This window comes from Mytilus edulis, chromosome 4 (genome assembly GCF_963676685.1).
Source record: "Mytilus edulis chromosome 4, xbMytEdul2.2, whole genome shotgun sequence".
In the NCBI taxonomy this organism is placed as follows: domain Eukaryota; kingdom Metazoa; phylum Mollusca; class Bivalvia; order Mytilida; family Mytilidae; genus Mytilus; species Mytilus edulis.
Window position 1 is genome coordinate 67,140,207 of NC_092347.1, and position 17,288 is coordinate 67,157,494.

Genomic DNA, 17,288 nt, shown 5'->3' on the forward strand with positions numbered 1-17,288 from the left:
TCTATGATGAGTTTATCATTAAAATTGATTATTTCCTTCAGTTATACATTTCTTTAAGACTTTTCAAGTGAAATCTCATTAAAACAGGTTCAATGTATAAGCAAAAGCATCAAAGTGATGGGTTCAGTTTATCAAATTAATATTTATAGAATTGGCATTGCATTATGAACGTTTATTTGTTTCGCTATAAATTTTTATTATTATTTATTAATTCATTGATAGTTTATACACTTTATTAGATAAAAGAAGATGTGGGATATGTGTGTCAGTGAGACAATCCTCCATCAAAGTCACAATTTGTAAAAGGTATATTCGTTTTTATTGCAATGTTTTGAATGTGGGCAATGTGTATCTATATTGTGTTTTGTACTTTATATAGTGCTTTGGTCACTTGTTTACCAATAACTGGTATGGGTTAAAGAGGGAACTCGACACATCTTTATTTACTGTTTGAAATAACTACATGTATAAATCAAAGACCTTATTGCTATTTTTCATATGACAGTTGACGTTTTACACATTCAATGATTGACATTCAGAACAGGACTGTCCTCACGTCCGCGACACATTCATTTGACAAAATATAACTGAGAAATAAGTCAGCATTGTAGAATTTGCCTTTTGTTCCCAAAATATGCAAATAATTACTGAAAATACCTGCATTTTCAATATTTAGTTGCAAACATGTACGAAATGCACATATGACTCAACACTTTAAGATCAAAATCCTATCATTTTTTTACTATATTTATTCTTAATACAAAGGCATCCTTTTTTTAAATAAATTTATATAACTGACAAAAACATTTAAAATTGTATCCATTTAACTCGCAAGTTTAATTGTTCACTGTCCAACGATGCTATTAATCCAAGGAATGAATGAGGATACTTGAGTGAATACACCAGGATAATTTCCAGGACTTGATCGACTTGCAAACGAGGCTATTCCAGCTTGTATCCAGTCACCAGCAGAATTTTTGCAAGTCAATGGGCCACCACTGTCACCCTGTAATAGACAAAATAATACATTTAGCGAACAAAATGAGAGTTTCAACAGTCATCTGCTTTAAACGTTTTTATGTTCTATTGGTAGTGTTCTAAGTGTAGTTTATTTACTGAGACCTTTACTTTTTTTATAGGAGAAATTTATCATTCATAGGCTTATTTACCTGACCAAGCATCTGATTCATTATTATTTACATCTTTTCAATCTGTTCAATATAAACACAGAATTAATTATAAACAAAAAAGTAGTATTGTTCCAATCAATTTGCATGGTTTTTTTTTATGTTAAGTATTAGAATACATTTATGAAGGCCTTAGTTTAAGATCTATTAACACAGAAAAAGAGAAAAAATGTATGTAAAATATGTAAAATTTGTTATTGATGATGATTAAATACAACATCACATGCAGTTGTTTTAGTATTGGTATATATTCATCATTGAAAGTTAAATTTTTTGTTCAGAGAAATTAATCAGTGAGTGATAGATTTCTCTTGGAAGAAGTTAAATGGTCCCATTGAATAAACAATACATAGAACAATAGCTATAATTGTATTTATTTTATTGAACAAAACAATTGCAGAAGTTTGAATCGACAAGTATCTGTCGATCTGTATAAAGGTATAATTTCTTTCGCAATAATATAAAAGGCTAAATAGATATTAACTTATTCATCAAAGTACTATTTATTGTGGAAATGCATACATCTTTATGATCTTATGTTTGCAAAATTGAAAGATATTATATATATAAAAGCAGTTTTGACCACAACTCCTTTATATATCTTGCTTGTTGCTAAAATACGATTTGCTGAAAGTGTTTCAGACGCTTTTTATAACAATGACAAACTCCTTGCAGAACAAAACTAGTTTTGTTCTCTCATTTCTTCGTAATTATTGTACACTGCATTATGAATATATTGCAGAGATTTCATTTCCAATGTTAGCTACCATCTAAATTACCAAAGTTTTGTCAGTATTTTGTATATTGTTTATATTTCATATTTCGTATTTGGAGATTATATATTTTTTTTAATGTAAAATAGTATGTTCAATGCATTGGCATAAAATCATTGGAACCAACTAAAAAATCTACTTCATTACTTGAGATTGTGCCTTTTATATTTCACTTTTTCGAATTTCTGCTTTTATCTTGCAAATGTATATGTTTAAAGATCATTGATACAGAGTTTAAAAAAACAGCACGATTTGGTTCTTACTTTACATATTCCTTTCCCTTGGTATATATAACCAGCACACATTCTACTATCCATACTTTGCATGCCAAATAACCTTCCGCAATACTCAGCACTGAATATTGGAAGATTAACACTCATAGCAGTATTTGATAACCATTGTCCTGTCAAAAAAGAGAAGTTGATCATGTACTAAAATACCTAGAAAAAATATGTGTTTAAGTAAAATGAAAATTAATAAAAAAAAAAAATAGATTTATTAATGAAAGTGAAACAAGAGGATGTAATGGGTACTAATAATGAACAATATTTAAAAAAGGAGCGAAAGATACAAGAGGGACATCTTAATTCATTTGACGGAAGAAAAAAAACAGACAACGCCAGGGCTTAAAAAATAAAAAGACCAAAAGACAAAACACAACAAAGAAAACTAAAGACTGAGCAACACATACTATATGGGTGCTTACAAGTAGAAAATATGCGTCAGTGATAAAAATAATCACCAAAAAATATTTTATACCAACTCAAACCACCTCTCGAATTACCGATGCTTACCGTCTACTCATTCCATGGTTCAATTGATGAATTCGTAATTGTAGTTGTTATTACAATGTCTTGGACATACTTGGTTGTTATGGTTCTTTCGAGAGTATCTCTATTTTAGAATTAGCTTAAGAATGAAGCAAGATTACCAAGGACTACCACAACACAAAAGTCAACGTTTGATTCATGGAAAGAGAAAACAATGAGGATTCGGTGAATCGTGTGAACTTTAATTTTCTTGTAATTCGAATTTATTATGTTAATACACATTTCTCGTTTTCCAAAAGAAAGTGTGCTTTTGAAATACTTTCATTTTATTACAAAACATCCTTTAAATTGTATGTAAAAAATTGTAACTTTTTATTCCTGTGATTTAATTAATAACAAATTGACTCTAATTTGTATACTTTTGGGCCATATAAAATTGTTGTACATGTTATGGTATAAAGGTTTGTGATTAAATTAGGATTTTGTTTTAAATATTTTTCACACATGTATATGTTACAGTTTTCATTGCAATAATACTAGCTTCTTTTTCCTAGTAAAATGACATCGGAATTGTCATCAATTACAAAATGGTTTAAATGAACAGTCAATGTTTTTCTTTCTGAGCTTAGCTAGGGATTTGGGGGGATTTGTATAATTTTATAAAAAGTCAATACATTTATGTTCGATAATGCTGTTTGTGATGTGTTTTTTGTTTTCGTGGGTTTTTTTTTTTTTTTTTTTTCTTTTTCTTCTTGTCAATCTGTTGCCTACTCTTCTAAGACATTTTCCCCCTCGTACACGCAATTGTTATCACGCAAATGCACTTTTCCGTCTTGTCTGTGCTTCTATATTGTTTACGTTATATTGTACGTAAAACATTGCCCACCTAACGTAGACGCATCGTCCATGGTTAAAATGGCATGTACTATAGAAATTGGTTTCAACGCAAAATCCAGAATTTAGTGGTTTTGTTTTACCCTGAATCAATCACGTGGGAAAACAGTGCAAATGAATAAGAAAGAACTTTCAAATTAAAATCATTTACATTTTTTTACAACCAATAACAGACAGTGCTTATTATTCTTTAGCTCAGAGTTTTAATTCCAAAAGAATCATGTAAAATTAGTTTTACCGATTATCAAATAGAATGGTGTCTTGTTTCTTCCAAAGAAATGTCAGTATTGCTTTCAATATGACGACATAAACATTGTGAAATATAATATGCAATGCTTTAATATGCAAGGTTTCTAGTACAATCAAATAGGGCAAATACCATACCCAAGATGTTATAACCAAATTAATATTTTTATAAAAGAAGGACGAAAGATACCAGAGGGACAGTCAAACTCGTAAATCGAAAATAAACTGACAACGCCATGGCTAAAAAATAAAAGGACAAACAGACAAACAATAGCACACATGACACAACATAGAAAACTAAAGAATAAACCACACGAACCCCACCAAAAACTAGGGGTGATCTCAGGTGCTCCGGAAGGGTGCATGTAGCACCCCTCGAGTTGCTTATGAGGTAACAAATCCGATAAATAGTCTAATTCGGTAGGTCACATTTATGAAAGGGAAGGGGATTTCAGTTACGATGCAAGGAACATATCCGATATCATTTGTAAAACGGTTATTCCATAACGGTCAACCAACTCGTGATGGCGTCCGTTAAATTTACGAAGAGATGATTTCAACTTCACCATTTGGAACTCTTGATTTCATAGCTTCCTTGTGAGCAACAACCCACTATCAAGAAAATCATGATAGGAAATACATGCACGTGAATATCGTATCAATTGGGAGATATATACACCGTATGCAGGTGCTGCTGGAATGTTGCTACCTAGAAATGGAAAGTTCACAATTGGAAAGCTGATCTTTTAGAAAAAATAATTTTGGATAAGGCCTTTGCTCATTTCTTTATAATAGTTAAAGCTCTCAGCATCAAATTATTTTGGCAATTTTTGCTGTAATGCTTTAAAAGCAATAAGACAGAAAGCCCCTATCCATATTTATAAGACAGCACCAATATGTAAATACCGATTTTTCACTGATTTAATTCTTGTGAACATTACATATGAAGAATTTCATTTGTAAGATAAACCGTACTTATTTACTCTAAAATCCATGGAGCGGAAAATAGTGGCCTTATTATACCTCATTCATTACATAACATGATTGCATTATGACAATATTTATTGTCAGTGTAAGAGTGGCGACTACTGACCTTGTGAGAAGTAAGAAATATGTCAAATATTTAAAAAGTGAATTGGTTGAGAGATATAAATAGAAAAATAAATGCATTTTCAATTGGTATTGAAACAGCAATTGATGGCTTCATTCATGTTTTTAAGAAACTAGGTTGCACTAATGCTATCTCAAATTTTAAATCTTTCTTACCAGGAAGACTGTATAGATCATTAGATTTCTAAAGGATATATCAACTTTGACATCATGCATTGTATTTGTTTCTATTGATGATCCAAACCATGAAAATATGGTTAACGGTAATTTATTCTTTTGTTCGACGTTTCTTTATATATTTTTTTAAATACTACTAGTATTATAAACATTCTAACACGAAACAGGAAGATTCATCAGCTATCTTTAAAGTCATATGAAACCTCAAATTAAAATAAAATGATGCAAATGGTTTTTTTTAACAAAATGGATAGTTATCATTATTAAACTTATGTAAATATACTTTTTTCGGCAGAAAATTCTTTTAATTTGTCCACATCTAAAAGAAGTTTACTTTTTTTATTGCTTGCTTCCAGGAAGCAATTCGCCAACATTTTTACGTATTCAAAGTGACCTTAGCGTAACCCTCCTCGTAAAAATCCGGTGATAGCAATACGTATGGATCTGTCACTGAAATAACCTAGTATTTGATTGTACATGTTATACACGTGCTCAATATCCATGCTTCTTTGTTGATTGTTTACTATTAGGTGACAATCGATAATCTACGGATTCAAAACACGACAATAAATGAGTTGCCATATTTTCACTTCATAACAGACAGAGAGAAAGAAAATGACGATAATACGATATGTTTGCGTAAAAAATAATCAAATCATGCAAAGAAAACTACTAAGTTTATGACATATGCATGCATTGTTTCAAGAATTGGATAAATATTATTTTTCATCAGTCACTCGTTTCATATGACCTTAAGTAAATCAAACATAGTTTGTTAATCAATTATATTTCATTTTATGTGTAATTAAAAAGAAAATTAATAAGAAGCAATAGTTTAACGTCGTGCATGACATTGTATCAACTTTACATGAAAACAAATAACGGAAATACGAATATTATGAATCACATGAATTTGAATCAGAGTAAGAGCAAATTTGTCGATGCGATTTTGGTCTTTTGCGTCGAATGTCGTCCTTTCTATGATTGCAAAGTCATTTCAAATAGCAAGTGTTAAAGTATATAGCAAGACCAAACCAAACCTAATGTAAGAGGATGGAGATATTAAAAGTTGCGACTAAATAAACATGTTTCAAAGAATCCATAGACCAGGGAGGGCACGATTACTGACAAATGTAATCGATTAATAATCGATTACATGAAGGATTTTTGTGCAATCGATTAATAATCGATTACACAAATTTTAGTATGTAATCGATTACAATCGATTACTTTATCAAAAGTAATTACATTACTTTTCGATTACTGTCAATTACATACTTCAACATTTCAACAAAAATAACAGGAGTTAAACACAATTATATTGCTCAACATTTGTATAGTGGAAATTAAGATCTTTACCAAATGCATCATTCAAAGCATTGTTTCTAAATTATAAGTTAATAGCTGTTGTTTTTTTAGATCAAATCTCTTAATGAAGATTAGAAATATTTAAAAAAATCTTGAAATTTTGATTTTCAACATAAATGAAAGATGCATTGCAATACTCACTTATTCATAACTAATTATTTTTCAAAATTTTAGCTTTCTTACTGACTTAGGTTAGCTTTTTTGTTTTTACCCTTTAAAATAAAATATTTTAGCATAGTTAATAATAATGTTTAAGGAAATATATAAAAAAAGTAGAATAATCAATTAGTTCAGCTAATTTTTAAGATCAAAATTTAGTTTTATAATGACATGCATGATTTAAACCTTTTGTTTGGATAACCACCCTAATTAGATTATTTAACGGCCACTGGAGTACAATTTATAACCTGGGGCTAAATATTGTAAATTTCCTTCTTAATTAGACATACTAAGATAATTGAAATAAAAACAAAGTATGATTGTTATTGACTAGAAGACTTTGATCATCTCATTAGTAAAGGCAAGAATGTTGTTAAGATTTGTTAACTTCTTCAATCAAATTATATACAAAATATATTTATAGTGTCAAAGGGATACATCTATTTCTAAAAGGAATTGATATGCATTGCCATTGGTTCATTGTTAAAAGGATTTTGTGCTTTTTTTTAATTTAATTTATATACATATATATCATAACATTTAAGAAATCAACTGTTTATCTATTCTAAGCTTTAATTTCAACTCTGATTAAAAATGATGTTTTCAGGAAATTTAATACAAATATAAGCTTACTACTTTTAAAAAATGTAGTACAGAACTTAACGAAAGCCAGACACATTTCTTATTTAAGATCTATTTTATTATTTCAAATCTATTTTCTTGTTTTAATATTAAAGTTCTTGAATTATTGACAAGCACATACATCCATTTGTTTCAAAAGCTAGATATAAAGTAAATTTAGGTAGGGATCTGGTTGCTCATAATGCAGCTTCAGACAATAGATAGAAATAAGGCAGTTGCTTAACTCTCAAGTATTGTTGATGCATAATATTTTATCTGTACTACAAAGTGATAACATACATATTTTCCTCTGAAATAGGTCATTTTTCATCAAACTATTTTACTAAAGTAATCGAAATGTAATCGAAAAGTAATCGATGATTACATCCAAATATTTACTGTAATCGATTAAATTACGATTACATGTAATCGAAAATGTCTTCGATTACAAATTACTGTCGATTACTTGAAAAATTGTAATCAATTACAATCGATTACGATTACAGATTACGATTACCCCATCCCTGCCATAGACATGGAGACATCGAAACAACAAAGAAAACTTAGAAAAAATCTGAAAACGATTAATAAGATCTTACCACTTGCGGTGCATCCCCATCCATGTATTGCGCAGATTGTACCTGTTGGGAATGCTGTACTACTGCTTGGAAGTTTGATGTTACCTACGTATCTGCCTACAGGTATTGACTGTTCTAACCGGATTAATGCTATATCATTTTCCCAATCATCTGAAAATTGCAAAATTTCCTTTGCATAGTAAATACAGTAAAAACCAGTTAACTCTTTCAGTTTTTAGAAAGAAAGGATGTTCAATCTCATGAACTGTAGAGCTGGTGAAATCATTAACATGTTACTTAATAATTACAAATATAATCAGAAAACACATAGGTTACTTCAACATTGATCAAAACAAAACAAAAGACAGACTGATATCTTGCAACACAAAATAAAATGTTTTCTTTTTTAAGTTTAAAAGGGTAAAAGATTCAACATATTTGCCTTTTACAATTCTCCTTTAGAAATGGTATTATGAAAATAGTGAGAAAATCATGTCAGTTTAGCAAGAAAACAATACCAATGAATCGTATGCAAAACCGGTTTTGAAATACAAACTTAGCCTAATAAAACATCCTTACTATTTTTATTGTATTCGGGATGCATAACAATCCTATCTGCGTCGATGATCAACTGTTTCCAATCCGATCTGCCAAACAGTTTACCAAACACGTGTTTCACACCATCAACAAAATTTATCTTGATCATGAAAGTAAAGCAATATATTGTTTAAAAAATTGTTAAGAAACTTAGGATCCAACTCCTTCAAGCAAGGTCGACCTTAGATCATACATCGGTCGCTATTATCGGTTATACATATTCATACACTACAGGAAAGTGATTCGAACGTAAGATATTTCCATAGTGTTATTTTCATTGCAAAGTACTTAAGTCAAGGTGAAGGAAATAAAAGATATGGGAGGTTGGAGAACAAAGGAATGCTTATTATTAGGTTCCAGATGTATTTTTGGCGCAAATTGTTTTAATTGTTTTCAATCAGGTCAAAATACTACAAATGCCACATATAGGTATTTGTGATATAACTATTTATACTTAACAACTAAGTTTGACAAAATTATATGAATATGAATATTATCTATACATACCCCTAAATCTACTGTTGACAAACGTACTTTCCAATTTGATGGGTTTCTTCCTTGGTATCTGCAACAAGTTAAGTCTTAATCTTAACATTCATATAATAGAAAAATTATGTTCGCTAGATACTAATCTGATTATGAACACTCAAAGAATTCGTAAGGATATAAGCATATAATAAACGAAGGCAGATTTTATAACCGAAAATGTAAATCAGCCAAAGCCCTTTATTTGTTTGTGTTTTATACTGTCTAATACAACTATATTTTAAAACAAAATAATGATGTTTAACTTTCATATAAATGGTATTATTCAAATGAGTACAAAAGTGTTAGTGAACTATTGGATGTTGTTGCTATTCAGTGGTACATATTTCATGCGTATTCGTTATAAAAACAATAAATCTAATGGGTTACGATTCTACTAGGTTGGTGAAAATTAATATATATTTTTAAGAGTTGGGCGAACAGACCCAGGGCGAACATGTTATTAGGGCAAACGGACCCAGGGCGAACATGTTATTAGGGCGAACGTACCCGATACCGTGTGGATGGAACTTTGACTGCTAACAGAAACATTATGTGCTTATTTGGGGCATACAATTAGTCTTATCCTGATATTCAAAGATATTATCACATAAGTACGTGCAGATAGCAAATCTGTCGTTACAACATAAGTTTGAATATTGATATAATGCAGACATTTCAGACAGGTTGTTAAGATTTGTTAGTGTTGTGCTCTACTTTCATGGATATATCAATGATCAGTAGTACAATCAAACGCTTTCAATGATGAATTGTCAGTTTGCGATAAAACCCCTTGAATTGCTACCGCAAAATGTAAACATACAATATCAACAAAAAATGCATCGTATATGTATGTAATAACTGTATTCACTATCAAGTTTTTTGCATATGGCTATTTCAAAAATATACTGGTAATGTGAAGGTCAGAACATAATATTTATGGCAAATGAGTGCAATTCGTGAGTTTTTAAAAACTTCACACTTTGCAAAACTATCAGGTTTTAATCGTGCAGTATTATTGATCAGAAGTTGTTCCATGTTATAAAAGTAACAAAGAAGAAGATATGATAACTTATCAAATTTCGGTTAAAATTATAATCTCCAGGTCGAACAGTATGCAGTCGATGATACGTCTGGTACGAAAAATGTTTACCCATATCAAATACTTTTAATGTCACAAAATTGTATTTTGGTTTTTACCAAGTGCTGAGGGGAATGATTCAGATACAGAGGAGAACTCTTGCATAAAGTATGATTATATAAATATAATAATTACATAATTTTTATCTCATTTTGATATCAAACATTTGAACTCAGAAATATTATTCTGGCTGATTGCATAACTAACAAATTACAAAAGGTAAAAATACTAGTATAAAGATTTAAATGTGTTTTTAAAACTCAAATCTTTAAAAAGAAATATGATAGTCTATATTACATGTGTGACGAAACAAAATACGCTTTAAAATACGTTTCATGATCAGTTTATATTACTTGTAGCACACACCTATCATTGCTATCAATGATTCAAGTTAGACGAAAGTAACACATACCCTTCATCGAAACAGTGGGCTGCAGTTAGTATCCATCTTTCATTAATCAGAGAACCTCCACAATACAAACGCCTGTGCTTTATTGGAAATATTCCGAATAATCTTTCCGTTACAATTTTACCACGTAAGCTGACTAAAAATGGCCATTCACCTCGGGTAATTGTTTTGCCTCCTATAATCCGCTTTTGACGGGAAAGAAGTTCTGAAATAAGAGAAAAAAGACGTATTTAAATTTTGATTACTGTCTTGATTACTAGAAACCAAGTATGTCAAGTCTTATGATCCAATTGCCCTCGATCAATAATAATAAGTCTATTTTTTGAACTTGTTAAACTAAATTTGATTCTTCCGCACTGAAGTCTACAAATAAGTCTCGTGTGTCACTTTTAGTAGAGTGCCAATGTAGAGCAAGATCACACACGGTTTTAGTGGGATTCGTGTTGTTCAGTGTTCAGTTGTAGGTATGAACTGCTGTTGTTTGTCTTTTGCAGTGTTTCGTTTTTGGCCATGGCGTTGTCAATTTGTGTTCTTCTTATGAGTTCGAATGTCACTTTGGTATATTTTGCTACTCTTATAGAGATATGAACGGTCAAATGCTTATCTGACACAGTAACATTGGTTACATTACTGATGTCACAATCAATTGCAGTTAATTGTCCAAAACTTTATAAAAAATAAAAAAATAAATCTTTGCATGAGGGATTTGAAACCTAAGTTTCTTAATAATTTCAAAATTTATAAACGGACAATTTTAGTAAAGTAAGTAAACTATCTTTTCCAATATTTACATATGAATGTCACAATATAGAATCTAAGGACACATAAACGTAAAATTATTCGTGTCCTTATCTTGACTTAAGGGTGTTAGATGAACATTTGTTTAAAAGTTAAAAAGAAAAGTGTCGTTTCCTTTATATATAGTTCATTATTTTTATGTTACGTTTACTCTATCGTATAGGTCCACATTTATAAACTGGTTGGTTTTAGACATTTCTAATCTAATGTTAATATATTTATATAGGTATATCAAAGGTACCAAGGTATAATTTAGTACCCCAGACGCGCGTTTCGTCTACATATGATTCATCAATGACGCTCATATCAAAAAAGTTATAAAGGCAAACAAGTACAAAGTTGAAGAGCATGGATAATCCAAAATTCCAAAAGTTGTGCCAAATACGGCTAAGGTAATCTTTGCCTGGGATAAGAAAATCCTTAGTTTTTCGAAAAATTAAATGGTTTTGAAAACAGGAAAGTTTATTAAAATGACCACATGACTGATATTCACGTCAAACACCGAACACCGAAGTGTTGACTACTGGGATATTGATACCCTCGGGGACGAAACGGACACCAGCAGTGACATCGACCCAGTGGTGTAAATAGTTATCAAAGGTACCATGATTATAATTTCGTACGCCAGACGCGTCACTAATGAGTCTACATAAGACTCATCAGTGACGCTCATATCAAAATATTTATAAAGCCAAAAAAGAACAAAGTTGAAGAGCATTGAGAATCCAAAATTATCGAAATCGCTGTTAAATGGGGGAATTACTACAGCTAATGTTGCATTCACTCAGTACTATGAGCATTAACGTATTTATACTTTTGGTATTCAGCTGAATTTTATCCCCAAAAGAAATTAGATCTACTCCATATAACCTTCTGACGTCAAGAAACAATCACTTTTTAAGTGTGACGACAAATGTTTTGGGATGTCAAAGTTTCAGGAATCTGTGCGAGTTTACGTAATGTCGGACAAATTTGCATACAAGTGTAAATGGGTCTATTGCATCAATCTGTTACATGACGATAGTTCTGCTAGGGGTATACCGACGGCATTTCACTACAAAGTTTGGAAAGGTGTATTGAAATCTTTGCATCCTGATATTTATTGTCAGGTGACAGTAGTTGTTTCATTTTTATCAAGTAAATCTCAACAACGTCGTGGTACAGTTAAAAATAGAAATATGACTCCTTTGAAATAAAAACGTTGTCGTGAACACCGTTATTTATAAGCTTCAGGTAGACAGGCAATAGAAAATGAGAATTAGATATAGCTATTTTGAATTCATCAATAAATACACTTTAAGATACAACCTTGAAAAAACGTTGTCAAACTACTTACCATCTCCATGAGCAACACTTGCCAGTAATAAAAGAAGGTATGTAATACAGATCATTTTTTTCTGGAATGAAAAACAATATTGATTATTAATATTGTTCAACGCATTATTCTATGTCCTACGATACAGATATTCTAAAACCGGTTAACTGTGCCCTCTAGATTTCAAAATTCAAAATTATTTCAAATATTATAATTTTTTTTTCTTTCTTTAGAAATAAATAAAATATGTTCTGTAATTTTTTTCAACTGAAATGGGAGTAGACTTTAAATTGAATGGAATCATGTTAAATAGAGCTGTTAAAAACTGTGTTTGAAAATGAAATCAGCATTGCTAGGATTCTACGGCTTGCTTCGGGTGAGTTCGTTTTTTTTTTGTTTTTTTTTACCTCAATCTAAAATAAGGAAAGTGATAGTATAGCCAATGAGACAATGGTCCATTTAAATTACGTGGGTTCAAGCAACTAATACTTTTTGTTAGAATAAATGTTCGTAGAAATTAATGTATAGCTGGCAAGATATCAGTCTCGTATGAGCTTAGACATAATGTTATAATAATATTACTATCATCAGAATTTTTTAAATTATTGTCATCTTTAAAGAAAAATACGCTATTGGTATAGGGGTTGCAATAGAAACGAATACAACTGAATTAGCTATTTAAGTATTTAATTTAATCGTATGCATGGAAAAGTGTATTGCCCTAAAACAGACAACCCCACATGATTGTGAATACAATAAACCCATAAAAATAAAAGTCTGTGAATATGTTTCTCATTTGCTATAGTTTCTTGAATTTTGTTTTAAACTAATACGAGTTTCTTGATTTCAAAGTTACCCACACCACGATACATATTGATATACTACGAGCTCAGATTTATTTCTGGTATCCAAAAATAAATTGAAAGAATATAATGAATTTTTAATATTTCAAAACTTGAAGACAAAATACTGTGAACTGACCTGAATTGCTGGTGATCTATATTATTAATCCGACAATCATGGAGAGGAAAGGACTGTCAATTTGAAGATAATGTATGAAGTGGGTATCTCCTTACCTAAATCTTATTTTATGTTTAACACTATAACTATCAAAGGAAAGCAGTAAACTAGAAGAGATATAAACTTTTGAAATATTCAAATGCTTTTCATGATAAACTAGAAATATCTTTTCCCGGTAGTTTGGATATATAATTTTTTATCAACATTGTACAAGGAAAAGAACAGCAAAAAAGAAAAATGATCAAAATTTTTAATAATAAAGACGTTCTGCTAAACTTTTTTCACTTCGCGACCTTTAATGTATATTTTCATCACACATGTATATATGTAAAGGATGCAATGCGTTAAGTTGATCTGCATCAAAAATGATATGATTATACATGAAATTATGATTGCAAAGAAAAAAGAATTCTTTACATTAATTATTTTGTTTTGTTAATCTTATTGATAGAATAAACTGGATTATATAATTTTGTCACGTTGACTTCAAAAACGCGTCAATACTAATCTTTCGTTTTGAATTTCTTTCTGCACATATTTTGGTTAGCCGGTCAATTTCGATTAGTGAAAATATACTGTTAATAGTTAAATATTTTTCGAACCTCAACCTCTTCGTATAAGGCATTTGTATAATGGGCTAAATATTGGTTGGAGTTAAACCTTTCTCGTATCTTTAAAGTAATGACTAGATCTCAAAATCTTGACATCTTTGCCTATTCCCCAAAACATCCTCTTCAATGCAAGAAGTTTAAAGACCAAAAAATAAATTGTGAACGACGCCATTCCTAAATATAAATACTGATGTCTGAAAGAGTACCGTTTTTAACATTTGAAGGGTGTTATGTGTTAGGTTTATATACTTTTTTCTGAAATCGAACCGACAGAAAAGTGTCTTTGTGATATATTATGTCTTGTATTTTTCTTCTGAAATGACGATAATGTTAAACATATAGTTCTATAACGAAGGCCTAATAAATACGAAGTGACGCTTAAGACTATTCATAATGGATACTTGAAATGTCACAGTACATATGTAAATCTCTTAACCCTTCCTGTTGTAGCCTCTATACATAAAAACTAAATCCGACTTTAACATGGGTTATTAACCTATATTCTGTGATCGTCTGTACTAATAAAATTGCTACATTTGATATTAATGCCGGAATGATGGCCTGGGTTATATGTGTGGGTGCTCCTTGCGCAGAAACTGTTCCATGACAATTATGAGGAGGAAAGATTTATGCTGAGTTCACACGTAATTCGAATTCGATTCGCATTAACTAATTCGAATAAGTTTAACTCGCATTCGAAACATTTTACGTCCTAACCTCAATTCTAATTCGAATTACAATGCGCGTCAAATATGCTTTACTGTCCGAATGACGTTAACTTTTAATTCGTATTCACAAAAGTGTATTTCTAATGCGAATTGGATAATTTGAATTAGCCTATTCGAATCAAATCGAGTTAAAAAAAAAAAAAGAAAAAAGAAGAGAGTGTGAACGCTATTAGCGAATTCGATTCGCATTCGATTCGAATTCAATTAGAATTAAATGTCCGTGTGAACAAGGCATAAAAATGACACTCCGTACATTTTATGGACACCATCATAAATTGGTTGATCTATACGATACATACTTTTTTTTATCATATCAAATGTTGTTTTTTTTAATTCTTTTTCGTACCTTAATTGAAAAAAATGTTTATATATTTTGTCCAACTCATCTTTCCTCTGCAATGTGGTAAATTTAGATTTACTTAATTGCAATTTTTTTTGTAGGTTTCAGGTTTTTCAACTAGTCTACCGTCTTTTGGTTTTCACAACTTAATTTTCTTTTGTTATTACCTGTAATATACAGTTGAATGATTACATAATGATATTCGTCATATTATACACTCTTTTATGTAAAGGAAGTCCCCCGAATTCAGACTGATAATAGCTAATAATGTTATAGCTTATGTCATAACACAGTAATGCGACTTTTGCAATTTTTTAATATCTTGGAGACTGGCCTGCATATATCCCAAATACTGTTTGTTAGGAACCTATCATTCTATCAAAATTAAATCATATTTCATTACCTTTGAAGTTATACGGGAAATACCTACTTTTGGGCACTCAAAAGGTATCCTGTCACATGTACCTGTAATTATTGATGGTTCAGTCAATCAATTGTAGATAAAGAAATTATCCTTAACAGCTGTTTAAGCTCAGCCCAAGCTGGGAACAGTATATCTAACAATATATATGTTCCTGGTCCAAGTTTTTTTAATTTCTACAAGTTATTAAATTTTAGCTGAGGATTTTAGAAAAGATGCTAAAAAATATTTGAAGTCATAAAATGGAAATGACTAAGTGTACATGTGTAGATTATTAATAAAAACAAATTATGGTTTTTACTTTTTCTATGTTTATTGTGCGCTTTTATTGTCATATCTTTAAGGCACTGGCTACGGTTACATGGAAATGTAACAATAACAAAAATATTATTGTTACATTGGAGACTAATTGCCGGAATGTAGGTTAATGAACCCGATTATGATTGTAACAGTAATATTTGTGACTATGGTTACATTGCGTTATTGTTAAACTGCACTGCAATGTACAATGGGACTATAGTAATATGTATTAAAACAAAAGTTGAAAAACTTTTACGTGATATTTAAATATTGCATACAATTTTTTTAAATTTTTTTTATTTACAATGACATTTTCAACAAATCCAGTTTGTTGCTTTAAGAGCATGTTTTAGTCCGACGAATTTTTGTGAAACCACTCCAAGCACCCATCACACCAGTAAATACATAAAAGTGGACACTTTTCTCAGCACAAGTTCTTAACAGCAAACCATTGAACTATATGTTTCCAGCCTTTACCACTACTCTATTGCTCTTTGGCCAGGTGGTTATCCCTTTGACACACTCCCCATTTCCATTCTCAATTTAAGTATCTTTAAGAACATCAAAACAATTAATGCTTTAAACTATTTAAACATTATTTGTTGGATAATATTAACATTACTATCATTATTACTAATATTATCTTGTACATATCGAAATAGTTAAACAATAAAACTATAGAAGGTTGAAGTTTAATATATTTAACGTACATTGCGGTCTTTAATGTAACAATTACGTAATGTAACAGGACACAAATATTATTGTTACATTCTTAATTAACCGGTTCCTTACCCAACCATGTATTCAGGCAATTAGTCTCCAATGTAACAATAATTTAATTTTCATTGTTACATTTCCATGAAACCATGACTTATCATGTTTGTAAATTTTGCCCTCTATTACCATGCAATATAATAGTGCATTATATATTTTTATCTTACTGTGCTTGTTTGTATTGTTATGCCTTGTGATAAACGATTTACATAGTGGAGCTGATATTATGCATCTTTGTTTTGTAAACCATGTCGACTCTAAATATAACTTGTGTATTATTATTTGTTTACCTATATATATAATTGTAAAGTTATAGTCTTTGCCAAAGAAGTGTAAACCGGTCTAAAGCAGAACGAAATTCACCCTATTGGTAATTTCTAATGATAGGACTGTCCCAATCTGCTACGAAGAATAGATGTCTTTTCT

General features: G+C 30.4%; 1 protein-coding gene across 1 annotated transcript; it reads right to left on the minus strand.

Annotated features, from left to right (window-relative positions):
- Window positions 1-720: 720 nt before the first annotated feature.
- On the minus strand, window positions 721-13,732 carry LOC139520283 (trypsin-like). Its single transcript, XM_071312797.1, has 8 exons — window positions 13,650-13,732; window positions 12,690-12,750; window positions 10,559-10,760; window positions 8,988-9,045; window positions 8,463-8,580; window positions 7,905-8,054; window positions 2,224-2,363; window positions 721-1,006 (listed from the first exon to the last, which is right to left on the minus strand). Exons 2-8 carry the CDS (start codon window positions 12,742-12,744, stop codon window positions 845-847), a joined length of 885 nt encoding a protein of 294 aa, XP_071168898.1. The 5' UTR covers window positions 12,745-12,750; window positions 13,650-13,732; the 3' UTR covers window positions 721-844.
- Window positions 13,733-17,288: the final 3,556 nt, after the last annotated feature.

What these genes read in the sequence shown, in the direction of transcription:
- LOC139520283 (XM_071312797.1), bottom strand. Translation starts at nt 12,744, where the DNA reads ATGATCTGTATTACATACCTTCTTTTATTACTGGCAAGTGTTGCTCAT. An exon ending in TGTCAACAGTAGATTTAGGG is followed by an intron (nt 8,581 to 8,987) that starts GTATGTATAGAT and finishes TTCATGATCAAG; the next exon opens with ATAAATTTTGTTGATGGTGT. An exon ending in TCCCGAATACAATAAAAATA is followed by an intron (nt 8,055 to 8,462) that starts GTAAGGATGTTT and finishes TGCAATTTTCAG; the next exon opens with ATGATTGGGAAAATGATATA.